Source organism: Dicentrarchus labrax, unplaced genomic scaffold (genome assembly GCF_905237075.1).
Source record: "Dicentrarchus labrax unplaced genomic scaffold, dlabrax2021, whole genome shotgun sequence".
Classification (NCBI taxonomy): domain Eukaryota; kingdom Metazoa; phylum Chordata; class Actinopteri; family Moronidae; genus Dicentrarchus; species Dicentrarchus labrax.
In genome coordinates this window covers 17525292-17544438 of record NW_026136719.1, presented here as the reverse complement: position 1 = coordinate 17544438, position 19147 = coordinate 17525292, and the positions used below count along the sequence as shown (strand labels likewise).

Below are 19147 nucleotides of genomic sequence, written 5' to 3'. Positions count from 1 at the left end.
TTTGTTTAGGCTGTACTCTGATAAAGGATATTTTATCCACGTTGAAAAGTCTTAACATATTTTCTTGTAACGAAAAATAATATATTGTTGGTATGAATGGAGGTGTCATGTACAGAGGAAAATGTCCAGATTTGTTACAAAACGAATATTAACTGACAGCAAAGTTAACTGTATTAGGCCACTTTACAGTAATCAAAGTCCAGCTCTTCTAATTTCTGTCTACTGATAATCTGTACATAATGTCTGTCATAGTTTATTGCCATAGTGCCTGACTTGACCCAGGGTTTGATTACGGTCCCCCATGGTCTTCCAGTTTCCCTTCAGGACAGTGAAATCTAAGACCTAAGCATTTCAGGAGGCCAGGACAGTCCAAGGAGAGGCCAGAGAACAGGTGGTGACCCTATGCAGCCTTGGAGTATATTATTGACCAGGGTCCAGTGGCCAGATTGATTGCTTTATTGTATTGCCATGAACCTCAGTAGCCAGAGACATCTGGTTGACCCTGGCCGGACAGAGCATCGCAGTGACCCTCACCTTAGCTAAAGAGTTATGTGGCTTTGACCTGCTCCCTAATGGGGAGGTCTTGACCTGCTCAGCCACTGGCCTGAGTACAGAGCTCAAGTAGGCCTATGCCTCTCCCTCCCGGTGTCAGCATAGGTAATTTAGAGGCTGGGGGAAGGCCAGGGTCTTGCAAGGGCCACCTTGTTTTTGGCCTGACTGTGTCCTGACTTTAGACCTCCATCTGACCCATCGGTGTTCATTGTGTCAGCAAGATAGGGCAGATCCAGGGAAATGTTAATTAATCTTCACCAAATTACTTCAGAATGGTGGGAAATCAATACATCTCTATCAGATGTCCCCACTTCTACCTAATGGTTCAGATAGATGGGTCATTGCGAAGGGGATTTTTGCTAAAAAGGTTTTTATTAATAATAATTTCAAAAAAGGTAACAGAAAACTACACTTTTATGGTCTGCATGTAGGACTTTCACGTAGCAAGTGGAACCTCACAGTGCTGTGTGTGGTGCAGCAGTATTCTGGGCTGAATGCCACGTTGACTGACCTTGTGCCCTGTATAAACAGGGCGAGACAACAGGCAACACAAGGGATACAGCCTTTACTCTGGTAGAGGCTGTTTCCCCTGCCATCACTTCCTACTTCCACTTAGCTGACAGACAGAATATCTGTCAGGCAGGTTTTTCCTGTGCTGTACATACTTTTTTTAGTTGTCAGCTGCAGCTTCTCATCAGAAATAACAGCCATGCACTAAGCACGCTGGGTAAACATCTGATTCTGTAATGGCTCTCCTCCTACCCTTCACACTGTCTCTTCAGTCATTGTCTTTGTTTAATTTGTTAATTTCTTTGAGTTTCCCAACCTTTCCATCAAGAGATGCATGGTGCAAAAAGGATGCTTGAATGATTTTAACAATGTATGATGCAACACATTCAAGCTATTCTACCTATGAACAGCAAAAACATCTTCCCACTTTGCAATGCAGATTTATTTTTCATCACCATCTTTAGCACTTGTTTCCCCCATATAATAAATGCGAGGCATGGCTGTTGAGTGGAGAGGAGTTGTTTTGCTTTCTGTTTGAAGTGGATACTGTAGTCCTGTTCAAAGCAGGATGTGAAGGCTACTTTTCTTAAGAGCAAGTATCTCCTCACGACTGAGTTCAGTGTCTAGGAAACTCTCTTGTTGCATTACTTGGATTACTTTTTGCAAATGAAACGTTCATATAAGTGAATAGTCAACCTTTACTAATTTTATCTATGCTCCACATGCTGATACATGATGCTGTCTTTTATCATTCTTATGTATTCCATGTTAGAGAGGCCTACTCACAGACTCAGGGGTGTGACTCTTGAGGAAGGTAGGGGGACGGCAGTAGGAGGCAGGAAGTGTGTTTTATGGGTGCTCCCTACATACCTGCCCAAAGAGGGGAATGTATGGCCACACCCATCTGACTGCAGGCGTTGTGGCCAATTACCAATAATCATATGTTGATTTGGGAGGGCAAACAGATGTTCCTGCAAATGCTCCCCTCTCTTTACTGCCGCCCCAACTCACACCATCCGCTTCTTTTTGGTGTACAAAAACATTTCTTAACCAAGCGATTATACAAGCAAGGTGTCAACATTAAGCTGCTTTCATTAAGACATAAATCTGATGCTTCTGCAAAAAACGCATTGCACTCACCCATCCTCCTTTTACTCTGTCCCAATTAACACTCAGCCCCCATTACATTGATTGGGAGAGGTGTAGTATTGGCTAGGTGGTCCATGAGCATATTGATCACATTGACCCACCATGTGAACCATGAGAAAATGTTGAGCTGCAGATTTCTTACTCCTAAAAGCGGATTGAAAAAATTGCTAGTGGACGTGAAGCTGTTGTATACCACTTGAGTGTGTGTATTTATATATGTATGTGCCTATTTGCATTGGGCATGGCTGTGCTGTGTTGTGGCAGGTTTCAGTACATGGGCTTTCATGTGGTTTTACAGACCTAATAGGCACACGCCGCACCTAAACTATATTCTTTTAGGGGTTGTTCCCTGCCTCTAATCCGGCGTGGCCCCTTGCACGCACATGCACACACAAATACACACACACACTCCCATATTGCCAGTTAAAGGGCAAACCGCTGCCCCACCTCCTAAAGGTGCACCTGGCATCTGCGAGTCCACTCGAATTACATCTCCCCAATTACAGGTTATGAACCAATTAGTCACCCTCTCGTTTTACACTGCCCCTATCACTCTCCCTCCTCACAGCTCAAATTTGGGGGCATCTGTTAGAGATGGGGCAGAGGGTCCTATCATTGACAAGGGAGGGAGGTTGTTGGTCTGGGGCATTTGCTGGTCAGTTTATCTCGGGGGAGATTTTATACTGTTGTTCTTTATTTCCTAGAAGAGATAATGGTTGACATGTAAATACCTCATCCAGAACAGCTGTCTGGAGGCAGTTGCCTTAGCAAACTCCAACATGCACATACATTGTAAGAAGCACATACTGGGGATAATTTAAGCTGTCAACTTGTAATTTGTAGTGGCACTCAACTTGAACTTTCAGGGTGAGCCAGTTGGCCCTGCTCTAATTCTCACCTTCTTGCTAACATGTTTTTTTTTCTGTGTGTATGTGCAAGGAGGTGAGCACAAATGTGGATAAGCCAGTTTGCGCATGCACACATGAAGTGGGTATTTTCTTATTGTTGTCTTGGGTTTTTGGTCATGCTTTGTTTCTGTCTATGGCATGTGGTGGATTGTGTGTGTGTGTGTGTGTGTGTGTGTGTGTGTGTGTGTGTGTGTGTGTGTGTGTGTGTGTTTTGCAGTGTATGTGTCTATCCTCTCAGCTTTATGGCTTCATTCCCAGTTCTAGTTGGTATGTGTAAAGACTCGTAATTATGCCCAGTACACTGGCATAGCAGCCTGAGTGGAAACTCACTGCTCCATAGCGAGAATTCATTCACAATATGGCACTGTATCTGGCTGCTATTGAGTCTCACATGCATACATATGACCGTATAACCACACACCCAGCATGGTGCAGAGCTAGCAGCTTGATGCTCTGTGTAGAATATTTCTTCATCGTATGGGGGATTGAATGGAGCTGCCTAAGGGGCCAAGAGTTAAGATTCAAAGTGCTTTTGCTGTGATCTCCCAGCTTTCTGTTTCCTTTAGTATTCTGATAACACTCTTCCCAGAGCTAGATCTTGTTTATCTTGTTTGCTGGCATGCTCTTTAATGTCAAAACAATGACATCATTAATTAAATGTTTATTAAATGTGCAGTTCTCAAGGACCATGCAGTGCTGAATCTTCTGCCACTGAGAATAGGTTTATTTCCCTGTGAAAATGATCTCATGGGTTTTATTTTTTGTCAAGGCATTAATATTATGCAAATCTGTTTTTACCAATATTTGTATGTGGCCACGTGTTTTCTTCTTCTTCCTTAATATTCTTCCTGTGGTCACTCATCTAATTATGATGTAACAATGCTTTTTTTTCTATGTGTGTGTATGCATATACATGTGTGTAGATGGGTGCACAGAGGAAAGGTAAACAATGTAGACAGTGTTCCAATTCCAAATAAAGTCTTCACTTAACACAGCCGCCCAGCAGATGTCAGTTATAGGGTCTCATCCTCTTTGCCACAGTTTTAGAATCAGGTCTTATGTTACTTTACTCACCTCTGCCAAAGATAACCTTAAATCCATGAATTGATTTCTCTCCATTCTGGACAATACACATGGCAGTTTTTATGCCCTTGACACATACGCCCTCTGACAGACTGAATCAATGAATGCTATGTGTCACAAAAGTAATGCTGTGGTCCTCTTCACATGCTTGCTCTTTCCCTGCGAGAGGCATCTGTCATTGGCTTGTGCCCCTGATCCTGAAGCTAATTACCCAGCAATGTAAATTACAGTAGAGCTGAGTTGAACCTGGGCTTCTTCCACTGTCCCATCATCTCCTTTTTCCTTCATTCTCCCCCATCTGTACTTTTGTCTCTCGTACTCATCCCTCTGCTCCACCTCAGCTCTCCATTCTGACTCAGGGTAGCAAGACATCATACCATCCCCATCTGCGAAAGCCCACAACCAAATCCCTGGCAGATGATAATTCTTTATCCTTACCCTTTAGCTTCCTTTGTCCCTTTTTGCTCTGTTTTTCATAGCGCTTTTCTCTTTGAGTGCTCTGTCCCCCTGCCTTTGTGTCTGTATCTATCTGAGGACTCATCCCATACATGTAAAGCCCAGAGTGAGAATCTATTTAATATTTAAGTATAAAGCTCTGGAGTAGACTGGTGGAGTGGCGGAAAACTGGAGCTTTGGCTAGTTTAATATGCTTACACATGCATGCGTACAAGTCAAATGCACATGCTTACACATACTCGTGCACTAAATATGTGTGCTTGTCCTCTGAGGAATGTGTGGGTTCTCTTGCTGTGTTTGACCTTCAGACCCTGAGCTCACGTGACTGAAATTCCACTCACACATACACACATATACTGTATGCTCACACAACACACATGCACTCAGCTACTTTTATCTCCTTGCTCAGAAATAGAACCTACACCACTTAAAAACTGTAATAATACCCACAAGCCCCTACAGCTCACAGATAAGAAAGCCCAAAGATAAATGGCAGCAAACAAGACCCATTTAAATCTTGACTGTTTTGAGGATGTTTATCCTTGTAAAAGGGAGTTTTACCATGAATTCACGTAGCGTGGGTGCACCAGTGTTCCCCTACCTAGCCTCAGTTGTGCTACGCTGTGTTCAGCAGGCTTCCCAGCTGGGACCCAGATGTGGCAGCCATGTCATGCGGAGCTGAGAGGCAGAAGATAAGAGACCGGTGGTAGGCCTGCTCCTTGGTCTCGGGTCTGTTCTGCAGCGGTTCAACTAGATGTTGCGGTTGGTGCGATCTGAACTTTGACAGCCCATGTCATGCTTAATGCCTCACTTCCCAAATACAGCTCAGTAGGGCTGATTTATATCTACCAGGTGCTACAGTGTGCAAGCAGCTCTAGGATGAGAGGAGGCATGTGGCCATTTCATTAAGGCAGATGAACAAGGGCTGCAGTGTGTGTGGAGATGAGGGGCAGGAGGCTGGTCTTTCTCAAATATAGCTCCACAGCACTGTAGCTGTCACAACACTCAAACCAGGCCAAGAGAGGAGAGGAAGAAGAGGAACTTATGAATATGCGCCGCATTTCTTAAAATATCACACCGTTTTTTTGCTTCTGCCTAGCTATCATTTGTCAGTTTCTTCTGATATGATTAGATAGAATAGATAGGATTTTTGAATATGTTTCAAGCTTATCATCTGGACACTTGTAGACGCCACTGTGCCAAGTTTTGGCACTGCGCTGCCAGCAGCTTTAATGGTCATATATTTGTTGATTTTCTTCTAGCTGCAGAGCAGTAAAGAGGCTTTGCCCCCTTACTGTCCTTCGGTAGGGCTTCTCACAGAGGGCCACGCTTGCCACCCAAGTCTAATCTCTCTCTGTGCCACACACCCACCTTCTAGCTATACAATGCAGGGTTAGACATTCTCTAATAGGAATCGCTTCATTGTTTGCAATTGCATTTTATAATAGGCTTATTCTGTCTCTGTTTTGTAGTTTGATGGCAGCAGCTTTCCCTCATGTTAGACAGGTCTCCCTGGAGGTGTGTGGCTCAGAACAAAACTCAGATTTAGGGCGCATGAACACTTGTGATTACTACTGCAGGAGGAACTGTTGTCTTTTAGTCACACTTTACCTCTTTATTTCTTGCCAAACTGTTGTGTTTTCCTCACACAAGGGTCTCTGAACACCGTGGTCGGCTCTGTCAGTGCTCAACGTAGCTACAGAAATGCTGTTTGATGTTCCTTGCACACTTCAGAGTCAAGTGCTGAGGTGTCTTTCAGCATTGCCCTCCAGGCCACCTTGTTATACACTTAACAAGTTGTTTTCTTTTTGTTTTTCTTCCCTTTTCCTCTGTTGACAGTTCCTCATCACTGTTCTACTCAGAAGGAATGCGCATCACCTTCCAAGGTTTGCTTTGGAATCTGTCCTTGTAAACTGTAGGGCAAGCTCTGCTCTCCTTTTAAGATGACTATTGCATCAAGCTCTGATTTATGAGTGTTCTGTTTATAAACTGCCGGTGCAAAGATTAGTCATTCCATTGGCATGTAAACTAGTGCCCGGTGGCTTGTCTTCTTGAAGACACATTAACATTTCTTTTTTTGTCTCAATGAAATACGCTAAGATGTTTCAGCGGTATACAGCGGAATCCATTTTGGTGATTGTGTTTTCCTTCGTTGGAAATAGGAGTAATCTGAATGTGATAAATGTAATTCCACCTGTCAGATTCACTCGTGGTTATTTCCAATTAATAATCCTGGTTAGCCACACAGCTCACTGTAGAAGTGGCACATGCTGTGACTAAGTGTGAGCACTAACTGGAGATGTCTGCCACTGTGGCACAAGAATAGCCATCTTCACACTCATTTGTCGTTCTCAAAAACAGCCTCTGATTTTAGAGTTTGAGACTATTTTCTCTTTCTGCTTTGTTTTGTCTGTCTTTTGGGATCCAGTGTCCCAACATTTCTTGTTCACTTCCTCTTTTAAAACACAGGACACGTTATTCTTTTAACTTTATTAACTTGCATAATTCAGTGGGGGAAGGGGGCAATAGAAAACACTTTTCCCCTGAGGTTTATTGTTTAGAACGGGTGCAGTTCTTTCCCAGGATAAGGGCTTCAGTTAAGCAGAGAGGAATTTGGGCCAGACCTCATAAAAAAAGTATTTGTGTACCAGAAAGATTTTTCGCTTTTTCTTTCTAAATCTTTGTCATTAATGACTTTTGCAAATGTGAAGTGGGGAGTGAATAGTGCGACTGTGCAGGGTCTTCTAAGGAACCCTCTAATTATTTATCCAGGATATCCTACTCTGGTATTAGAGGCCAGGTCACCATTGGCTTTCATGCCTTTTTTCTGTGAAGAAATAATTTCCACAGAATGGTTTCACTGGGACACCCTCTAATCCTTGCTCTCCATGCATGTGTGTGTGAGTGCATGTGTGTATGCGTATGTGTGTGTGTGTGTGTGTCTGGATATATGCTTACACACATAATGGGGTATGTGCACGCACAAGCATAATATGTGTATATGGCTGCACCTATCCTCAGTATGAGGTGCGTAAGAGAGATAGTAAGTTTCTATTTTCCACACATAATGCTGCATGACTTTCCACATCTCTGCTCTCACCCTAGACAGCTTTCACCCACATTACTCAGGTTTCCTGGTCATTTGGCCTTCATGTGCCTTCTAAAAGGGATCTTATCACCCTGCTCAGGTTTAGACACTTAACCGAACACTGGGCCTAACCCTCAAGCTTGTGGCACTGCCTTGCTGTTGCACTGTTGAGCCTCTATGTAACTTAACTCATCCCCTTATACCACTGCATGCACCTCAAAGGGTGTCCCAGCTTAACCACATTATAGATTTGCTTTGTTCTATAGTTCAGTCCAAAAGACAGTTTCTTCTTAGAAAATACATCATTGATTCATATGTTGGTGTCTTCGTAAAACTCCCTTTAGTGTTTTGCTAAAGGACTGTGTCCCTTTAAGAATGCTCTGCAGCGGATACTTGTCTAATTCCAGGTGCCAGTGAACCCTGTGTTTTACCAGGTGCAGGACTGGGTCATTACTAAGGTATTTGTTTTCCAGATTACACAGAAAGGCCTAGGATTATAGACATGTTATCCATGTCCCCTATCTGTCTGTCAGGGAATGATCCCTGCATGGAGCCTGAATCCTGCTCCACAGTATGCTCCTGTTTGCTGTCATGCCTGCAGGAGATCCCTTAGACCACATCCCAGAGCTACCATGTTGTTCTGGGGGCTAGATTCCCCCTTCTCTCTTCTCTCTGTCAACAGGGGTTTGGTATGCTGATCAGTGTCAGCTATCCTTAATGGAAGAAGAAGTAGTGGTAATGACATCTCCCTGTTCGCCCCAATCCCTGCAATTCATCTGGTTTTGGATGGCAGGGTAAGAGAGCAGAGCTGAGTGGTGATAGGCTTGTCGCGTATATTGTTAGGGGGGTCATGTTTAGCTATGGCCCATGGTCGCTGGACAGCTGATGTTTCTCCAAAACATTTACATACAGCCCCACAATTGTGATAATAAACCGTTTTATCATTGGGCTCCCAATCAATAATGCGGCTTCTTAAGGTTTAATATTTCAATGATATTGATCATTTTAACAGCTGTGTTTGTGGTTGGCTTGTCTTAACTGCAGCACTGCGGGGAACATGTGTATGTGTTCATGTGTGTATATATATGTGTGTATGGCACCATGCAATCTTGCTTTTTAGATAGTTTTCTTGAACAACATAAATTAGTTTCCCACCTCCAAAAGTAGAGTGATTCTATATTTCACATTTGCCTCGTTGTCTCATGTACACAGTGTTCTGTCCTTTACTTTCATAACAACAACATTCCCAAATAAGTAGTGGTTATCGGTTCTCTACCCCTCTACCACCCTCATCCTGTTATATAGAACAAATGAAATGGAGTGAGTGCAAATAGAAGCTCAGAAAGCACTGTAGTTAGCAGATTTTACTTCCATCCTCTCTTGAGAGAACGTCTGCTTCCCGCAGATATAAATAGGGGCAGATTTGATAATTAGTAGAAATGAAGGTCCTGGGGCTCAAATACTTTGATCAGCACATTTCCCCCCATGTCCCTGACCTTTCATTGGACATATGTCTTTAGCTCTCACACTTTCTCTCTAGCTCTATATCTCAAGCTCACTTTCTGTATCTCTTTATCTTTCCTCTCTCCTCCCTGCTAATCTGCAAGCACCACAGAAACAGTTATACACACTGTATATCTACAAATATCTTGATGGGATTTCTAAATGTTTTGCATTTGGAAATCTTCCCAAGGATCATGATCAGTGTGTTGTTTTCTGATTGATTAGTGCCAGACAGGCCAGGGTACAAAGTATCTGTGTTCTTTCTGCATTCCACACTATGGGAAAGTCAGCACTGCATGCTAAAGGATGTGAGGTTCCATGTCAGACTGTTGCAAATCATTCAATATCCATGTCTGTTGGTCTAAAATTGAGCAGAAATGCGGGATGTGTATCTAACTAATCTGATAAGTATTTGAAAAAAACAGCTTGAAGTTGTGTCTCTCTCTCTCTCTCTCTCTCTCTCTCTCTCTCTCTCTCTCTCTCTCTCTCTCTCTCTCTCTCTCTGACTGTCTTGCAATTTATCACTCACCCTACTGTGTATGAGTGTATACCGTGTGTGTACTGGGTTGCCTGGGGCGAATGTTAGCTTGTGCCCAATAGCCCTTTTCTGATTATACATCAAAACCTTAATTCCAAGGATAATTAATGCTTTTATAAATTACAAAGCTTTCTAGAAGAACCTCATGGGACATAACAGGAAAATAATACGGTGCAGTTTTTCAGTATGGTTTGTAAATGAAGTTACTTTTGTAGTATTTAAAATAGTGCCTTAATATGGCATTCTTCAGAAAATCTGGTTGTCATCTTCAGACATTTTTAGTGTCTCTAACCGCACAGAATGTATTTGGTCTGCACTTCCTTTATCTCTTCTCCTGTACTGAGATTTGAGTGAAATGATATGAGCCTTCTCACATTTGTACTTCTAGTGTACCACAGAAGCCCCCCCATGCTGGTTGCTAATTGGCGGGAGACTGGGAGCTTCCTGCTGTGTGTTCGCTGCTTCCCTTTGCTTTGCCACCCCACCACGTCTTTCACCAACACTCTGCAGAACCCAGTAATTAACCCACAGCTAATTAACTACTTCTAATTACACCAGCACGCTGTTTCTATCACACCCTCCAAAACTGAGGAAACACTCTAGTGCCATGTGTAAATCCCCTCTGGAGGAGTTTGGAAGTTAGCTGAGATCCAATCAGATCATTTAAACAGACTGCCCTGTGTATGAGTAACATACAGTTCTGCACTCTGATTTCACTGCTGCTTTGTCTTAAATCACTTCTTCCGTTCTGCAACATGGAATGGATTAGCAGAATTTGATGGTGTTGCGTAAAGGGTAAAATCATTTTCAAGGTTCTATTTCAAGTCTATTAACAAAGGAGGCAATTGATACTACAAACAAATCAATTTTGCCTTTTTCTGGCCAGTATTACTAGTGCAAAATGGTTACTAAAATTGAGTGCTGTGAAACTAAAACAATCAGCACATTGCCTCCTGGGTATTTGAGTTTGCTCATATTGTAATCAGCAAGGATTATTTTAGCTGTAAGTGATATATCTGTTGCAACACTAGTTTGAGGCTTAAAGTACGCAAACAAAACAGCATAAATGAAATCTTTGAGCTGTAGTAATGCTTCTAGGCTTTCACTGGCTGTAACATGACAGAAGCTGCGTGCCTTATTTCTGCTATCTCTGAGAAATACTCCCAGACATGCCAGTGACCGGCCCCTTCTACTCACACACACTCATGTAAACACACAGTACTGTTCTTCCCCGCCTCAGACTCAACACAGCCACGGCTATTTCTGTTCCACAGACTGATAGCTCCTACTGAAGATCATTGATTTTACGGGAAGCCCTGTTTACAGGCTGAGTGCCATCGACCTGAGGTGACTTTTTGCCTCCTGCAGTTGGAGCAATACTGGAGCACCCTTATGTCTGCATTAGCCAGAATAGTAGACAGAATATTTACAGCACACAATAAACAACAATGCTGTACATGCTTAATTGTCTGATTTACAGTGTTGGGGATCAAAGAGAACAAGAACTCCATGTACCTAATATAATTACAATGGTGTGTTGTTAATTGCAGTGGTTGACAAACTTGTTTGGCTCACAATTTCATGACAAAGTGATGCTGTAATAGCAAACTTGGACACTGAAAGATGCATTTTTCACTTCCATTTTTCTCTTGAATCATTTTCACTGTTTATTATTTTATAAATATAATTAATAAAGTAAATTAAATAATTAATATATGTTTTTAATGACATATGAGTATATTATTTATAGTTTCATGTATTTATTTATTTTGGATTCTGTAGAGTAAATCATTTCATGATTCTAGCCTGTTCAGGACCACACTTGCACACTCAGCATGGTTATTCCTTAGTTGAGTATCAGGTTGTTGTATTAGGTATAGGCTACAGATAGTCTTGGCAGAGACAGTAGAGTAAGGCAGAAGGAGACACTTGCAGTTCTGTGTTAGAAATGTAGATTGTCTCACTGTAAGAGCACAGTGTTAAACCAGAATTTACCAAGCCATGTCAGGCATTAAAATGGACTTATGTTTAAGAGTGCAATGCATGCACGCCTTTATTGGTGATTAATTGGAACAAACCTGGGAGATAAACCCGCGCCTCACTCTGCCTGAGGACTACAATGGTTCCCCCATCAATGAGCATGTCCCTAGTGCAACATCAAAGGCCTTCCCCTGCTTTATCAATAAGAACCCTTCCTTCCCACATCTTCCTGTAACTTGCTTAGCGTTCACGCCATTGATTTTCCAATAAGCGCCCCTTACCCTGCGGTGGCTGGCCGGGCTCTGTGATGGCTCAGAGACCAGACACAGACAGGCAACATCACTGAGGAACAATTGAAAATCAGATCTGGTGTATTGTAAGGGGTCCTCTAGGCGTATTAAGAAACAGTGTTTTTTCATTTTAAGGAGGTGTTCCCTCACTGCTGACGTGTATGCGGATAGCATTAAGGGTCAGGGCTGCATCACATCCATAGCCCAGCAGTATTCACAGTTGGGGCTGAGTCAGAGCTAATTCCCTCAGGAAACCCTGGAGAGCAGGGTCCTCTGGAGGCAAGGCCAGGCCTTCAGGCAGGTGATCAGGCATGCCTATAATCAGATGGTTCCTTAGCCTTTAATTCCTCCCTCAGTTGGCCGGTAAATCCTACCTAATGAAAGGACCCATAACTTAAAACTTATCTCATTTTCCATCCCTACCAAATGACATCCAGACCCACTCTCTGACAGTGTTCATTAGGACTGAGGCCTTTTCACAAGGTTCAACCTTATCTGCTTTGTTAGTAGTGGGAGGAGATGGAGTATGACTTTTTATTTCTTTGTCTGAGGAGAGAAAGCATGGGGACTCTGCCCTGAACCCTTTGAAGGCAGGTGGCAGCAGGAGTGTGAGTTCTATAGTCAAGATCTGTGCATCGGCATGTTCTCCCTCAGATCAGCTGAGGAATCCAGCCTTTTCTTCCCCTGATTATGTCTTATTGTCAACTAAGGCTTGTTTTGGCTGCATACAGTGTGCTTATTGTCAACTCAGTGAGCCCACATTCACAGTTACGATTAAACACAAGGGCAGAGGCCATGACAGGATCACTTGTTTTGTGCAATCAGAACCAGTGCCAGTATGCATAAGAAAATTACAACTTTTCTACATATTACAGTATATAACCTTACATAATACCACTCAGCAGCAGTCACCTTTACTGTGCTGCTCCATCATTTTGATTTGTGGTTATTAACACAGTCAGCACACAGAGACACCGGCCTCCTCCACTTCCCCTCTTCTTCGACCGCGTCTCTTTGTCTGTCTCCCGGACTTGTTTAGTGCCTCCCAGAGATTAAAGCTTTTCCTGCTTTAAACAGGTGTCACTGAGCCAGGCAGACCTCCGAGAGACAAACAGCGTTATATCAGTTGGTCCATCTGCGACTTGCCGACTCCAGACAATCCCATTGCTCATCAGTAACCACTGCAGGTTATTGAATTACACCATCTTGATTTTAAAGGACAATCCTGTTTTCTGTAAGCAGTGGCCACACCAAGCTGGCTCAGAGCTCTAGCACTGATCAAGAGTCATCGTGTTATCCTGTCTACTGCTAATTGCTTCAGGTATCTTACAGCAGTAATGGGAATGGATGGGTACACATCCTTACTACAGTACACTGTAGCCACTCTGTTTGGGCTCAAGACTATGCAAAGATGAGAGCAGAGAACTTAAAGGTCATTCTTAACTAACAATCTTAACTACTAGCCCAGTGTTCCCAGGCCTGGTTGAGACAGGCAGTGGAATCTGGAGGAGGGGCTGAAAGAATAGATTACAAATACAAGGTGTGAAACAACTCGCTCAGACAGGACACATGGAGACTTTTTTCCTATGAGGCAGTCCTTGTAGACAAGTCACTTTTTTTCTTCATTTCATTTTGTGCAGTTTAACCATGTGCTTTTAGTTTGAAGAATCTCTGTTTGACATGTGGCTTTTTTTTTTTTCTTGCATTACTCTCACTGCCCTCAGTCCATTTGTGTGAAATGGCTGTTGAGCTCATAGCCTCTTATTAATGGGGCAGATAATAAATACAGACCAGTAGGGCTAATATCCCCTCACTCAATATGGCAGCCATCTCTAAATCATGTCTGACTGTATAAAGCAATCTTGCTTAAGCAATCTAATATCTTTCATTTTATATGCAAAGCAAGGCAAGGGTCATCAGGGGTTAGTTTCTGCAGTGTGTAATCAAAACAAATAGGTAGACCATACTGAAAGAAAATGTCTGTTCCTGGGTATTTATGACACTATCATCTACATCATCTTTGCAGTCATATTTTAAATTTAATTAATTAAAGTCATTGCTTTAAAATTTTAATGCTTGTTTCTTTATTGTTACTTTGCCTACAATATGTTCCCTCTGCCCTCTTATTGTTCAATCTGAAGTCCAAATACAAAAGCATTTTCTCTTTAAAATGAGAGTTCTTTTTTGTTTGAGTGCATGTAGGCTTGAGAGGTCTCAGGTATGGTGTGTGAGAGGCAAGCTTCATCAGACATTCATGAAGAGGCAGACAGATATTATCAATCTCTCCTCTCCCTCAGTAGTTAATATGTTAGGCTGTGGGGGTAGACTCCATTCTGATCACAGCTGAAATTTGCATCCCTAAGTAAATAAGTAAATAAATCAAGAGCAAGCAGTGAATGTGCTAATCAACCGGGACATGGCAGTGAGCTTGGTGCCGGGAAACTTTGCTCATGTAATATTCAGTACTGGTGGGTTAAAGGGCAGCCGAGAGTTATTGGTTTCAGCCCGATTGCCCCCTTTAATCAATGTTGGCTGCATCCCTTTAATAAAATTATTAGCTCAGCAGTATCTTGCGCTATCATTTTATCTCTTCTGCGCTCTAAATTGCAGCCTGTGTTGGGCCTCTCAGATGCTCGGGGCATGGCCAGCTCCCGAAAGCTCAGCTCCCATTTATTATTTCAGAGGCAGAGGATGGCTGGAGTGTTTGAAACCAGGCTGAGCGTAGAGGTTATTGGATGCAAGATCTAAACACAGCTGCAGTGAAGTCCCAACCCAGCTTATGTATTTTGGGCTCATAGAAAATACTGCCTTTTTATTGTTCATGTTAGAGTTTACACATTTATATCAATAATGCACATGTAATATATTTGTCTTATATGTACACAACTTGAATATGGAGTGATAATGGTGACTTTGTTATAAATGGCTTTTTTTAGATGCAGTTTTCCCTATTTCTACCAGTTATGTAAATGTACAATGTGCTGATGGGTGGCTTCTCAGTGTCTAATTATCTCACAAGGAATCTATTTGATCCATTAAGTTAGCCTGTTTCTCCTTTTTTCTGACTGCAAGTTAATTAAAAACGGATGTAGGATTTGCAGAATATAAGATTAGGGGTGTTGTTTGGAAGGTGAAGATAAAAGATGGTACCTTCCTGATATGGCAGGAAGATGAATCATGGACGGCTTATTAGTGCTTGTCTCAGGTATTGTGTTTAAGTACCTAATCTAGTGTAATGAGCATGGTGTCATTTTTCCAATTATATCTCAGACTTTTGTCTCTCCCCCAATGTGCCATACATTTGATCTTCTTCTTTTAAGGTTCCTATACATAGTGTCTTTTTTATATTTTCTCTATCTGTCATTTTCTTAATAGGTGTAGTAATGTTTTGAAATATAATATTAATGTTAACAACATTGGAAAGTTAAATTAGTTTTGGGAGCTTATGTGTATGTAAATACAACAATAACCTCTTATTCTCCAATTTGTGTTTCCGCAGGCCTGGATGCGATGAACGCCTCATGTAGGCATCAGCATGGACAGCTGTGAGTCTCCTGTGGTTTCTGGGACAGACGATGGGCTCGGCTCCTCCCAGAAGCAGCAACAACCACAGCCCTGGAACGATCACTCTAGCTCACAGGTCCCTTGCACCAACCAGGCCCCTTCCCTGGACCCCCTGTCTCTCTCTGCTCCCTACCCTTCTCAACCCCAAAACCCTAGTGCACCTCATGACGGGGTGAGAGAACTACAGTCCCAGCAGCAGCAGCCAAAACAGACATCGCCCCAGGCCCACCGTGATAGCTCTGCCGCAGGCCAGCTGCATCCTAGAAGAGAGGGTCTTGAGGAAGAAGAGCAAGAGGGAGTGAGCTGTGGAGAAGAGGAAGAATCTGAGGACTTGGATGAAATGGAGATTGACAGCTGTTTCCCAAGTCTTCAACCCTTTCCTGGGGTGCCGATGACTTCAGGAGGAGGGGGCATGCCCACTCTTCTGCGACATCAGCCCACACGACAACAGGGAGCACCTGAGAGTGGGAGTGAGGAAGGAGAGGAGGAAGAGGAAGAGGAGAGCAGTGATGTGGAGAACCTGGCTGGAGAGATTGTCTACCAGCCAGATGGCTCAGCCTACATCGTAGAGAGCCTAAGTCAGTTGATCCAAAGTGGTGGGGGCATGGTACCCGGCCTGCTTCCCACAAACTCTCTCACCAGTGGGGAAAAACCGGGGGAACCTGCTGGGACTTCATCCTCGGTCTACCCTCAGATCATCAACACGTTCCACATAGCCTCCTCCTTTGGGAAGTGGTTTGGCAATTCAGACCAAGGTTTCCCCAATACCTCAACCATGGCAGGCCTCAGCCCTGTCCTGCACAGTTTCCGTGTCTTCGATGTGCGGCACAAAAGCAACAAGGATTACCTGAACAGCGATGGGTCTGCCAAGAAGTCCTGTGTATCCAAAGATGTTCCCAACAACGTGGATTTCTCCAAATTTGATGGGCTAGCCCTATATGGCAAGGGTAAGCCCATTCTCATGTGTTTTCTCTGCAAGCTGTCCTTTGGCTATGCACGTTCCTTTGCCACTCATGCCGTCCATGATCACCGCATGACACTGTGTGAGGACGAGCGACAGCTGCTAGGGGACAAGCATGCATCTGCCATCATCCAGGGCATTGGGAAGGACAAAGAGCCCCTCATCAGTTTCCTGGAACCAAAAACTAAGAGCACTCCTCTGCCACCTACCCTGCTCCCCATTAACTCTGGCCAGAGCTTCTATGGCACATTTAGTGGTGTCCATCTGGAGCCTGGAAGCAGCAGCATGGGCAGCGAGACCCTCCTGAACAAAGACTCTGACTCTGGCCTCCACCAACAGCAGCAGCAACAAACCCCGCTCAGCTCGGTCCTCTCTCTTGGAGGGCTGAGCATTCCCAAAGCATCCACTCTTACCTCATCCCCAGGCTCTGCCAAAGACTCCAGTGCCCTGCCCAAACAGGGAGGGAGAACAGAGGAGCCTGCTGGGAAAGAGTTGGCATGCAAGGCAGAGGATGGGGACACTGATGGACATGAAAGCAAAGCGCACCTATCGAGCCAGATGGGGGGCTTGGAAGAAGAAGAGGAACTGTTATTAGGGGAGGAGGAAGACGAGGTGGAGGCAGAAAGCACTGCAGTGGCCTGTGGTGGTAACAGTAGCAGCGGCAGGGGTGAAGCGGGGGAACCAGCTGTCTCAAACCAAAGCATTTCCAAATCTCCTTTATTAATGCCTAGTAGCGCTCTCCAGCCTTCTGCCTGCACACTCAACAGCAAAGTTCCTGCTTCCACTTCCTCCTCTGTCAAGAAAGAGGGTTCAACTTCAGATGGTGGAGGGAGGACATCAGAGCTCCCTCTGAGCTTTAACTGCCAGGGATCCACTATTCCCATGGCAATGGCGGCAGCTGCCGTCAGAAGGAGCGAGGATGACACTGCTGGCACTTCCTCCTCACCTCTGTCCTCCAATGCTGCTGCTGATGAAAGTGCCAATCGAGATAGTGCCACAGCTCCAGAACCAAATGATTGCCCGGCAGAGGGAGAGGAGGAAAATGGAGCCCTTCTGCATCATCACCACATGCACCACCATCTTCATCACCTCCACCCTTCATCTCATGGACACTCCCACCCTCTCCCAGGGGGCTCCTGTGACATAACAGGGATGGGCGAGTGTTCACAGAACCATGGGCCTGGTGGCAGCGGAGGAAGTGGGGTAGAATGCCCTAAATGTGACACCGTTCTGGGTTCCTCACGCTCCTTGGGTGGCCACATGACCATGATGCATTCACGCAACTCATGCAAGACACTCAAGTGTCCCAAATGCAACTGGCATTATAAGTACCAGCAGACGTTGGAGGCCCACATGAAAGAAAAGCACCCAGACTCTGGAGGCTCCTGTATGTACTGCAGCAGTGGTCAGAGCCACCCTCGTCTGGCTCGTGGAGAAAGCTATACCTGTGGATACAAGCCCTTCCGGTGTGAGGTATGTACAAGAAATGTGGCAATGTTCGTGTGTTTAAAGGGTTGCAATGAAGTTGCTTTTATGTTGTTGATTTGTTGAGCCATTTATGCTTCTGTAAGATGTAAAAAATTGAAAAAAACAAATGTATGTATCACTTTATTGCAGTTCAAAAGAAAATGTCCTATATACATATATATATATGTATATTTTTTTAGGTGTGTAACTACTCGACCACCACAAAGGGCAACCTAAGCATCCACATGCAGTCGGACAAGCACCTGAACAACATGCAGACACTGCAGAATGGAGGCTCCATTGCTTCTGCGCAGGAACAGGTGTTTGGACATACCCCAGGAGGAGTGGTGGCTGTCCCTTCTGTGACCCAGGCCAGTAGTCATCACCCTCCCCACCACCATCCTACACAGTCCTCCGCCCATATGGCTGGACCGTGTGGGGCCCCCTCCCCGACCAAGCCGAAGAGCAAACCTACTTGGCGGTGTGAGGTATGTGACTACGAGACCAATGTGGCACGGAACCTGCGTATCCATATGACCAGCGAGAAGCACATGCACAACATGATGCTGCTCCAGCAGAACGTGACTCAGATGCAGCATGGTCGACTTGGCTTGGGAGCCATGCCTTCACCTTCTGAGGCTGAGCTCTACCAATATTACCTGACCCAGAACATGAGCCTACCACCAGGCCTCAAGATAGACCCAGCTGGAGCTGAGGCCCAGTTCCTGATGGGGAGCTTTCACCTGGATCCCAACATGGCCACCCTGGCCCCTGCACTTGGTGAGCTCCATTATGCCTGTATTACTCTCAGAAATGCCTCTAGTTGCCACAAAATCACAGTGTTTAGAGCTATTTCTTTTATGTGGAATCAGTTTCAGTTCAATAAGATCTTGAATCCTAATTCATCAATTTACATGAACACATAAAATTAATGATGATGACAAAAGAAAAGATGAAAGGGAATATCCACATATTGACCTTTTCCACTGCTATCTATACTAGGTATTAGTGGTTGCCTTTCCTTCTCATGCCCTAAGGTATGCCTGCCCTAGTGAACTTGACATCATTCTCTTAGTTTACAAGCAGAGTGTCGCTGAA

The 19147-nt window shown here is 44.1% G+C and overlaps 1 protein-coding gene across 8 annotated transcripts in view; it reads left to right on the top strand.

Annotated features, from left to right (window-relative positions):
- Positions 1 to 19147, top strand: part of zfhx3b (zinc finger homeobox 3b) — a 235246-nt gene that overhangs the window by 126875 nt on the left and 89224 nt on the right. For all 8 annotated transcript variants that reach the window (XM_051378275.1, XM_051378279.1, XM_051378281.1 and 5 more), the window contains 2 exons: positions 15557 to 18055; positions 18250 to 18829. In XM_051378275.1, coding sequence (XP_051234235.1) covers positions 15593 to 18055; positions 18250 to 18829 — 3043 coding nt within the window. In that variant the 5' untranslated portion in view covers positions 15557 to 15592. The remainder of the gene's footprint in view (positions 1 to 15556; positions 18056 to 18249; positions 18830 to 19147) is intronic.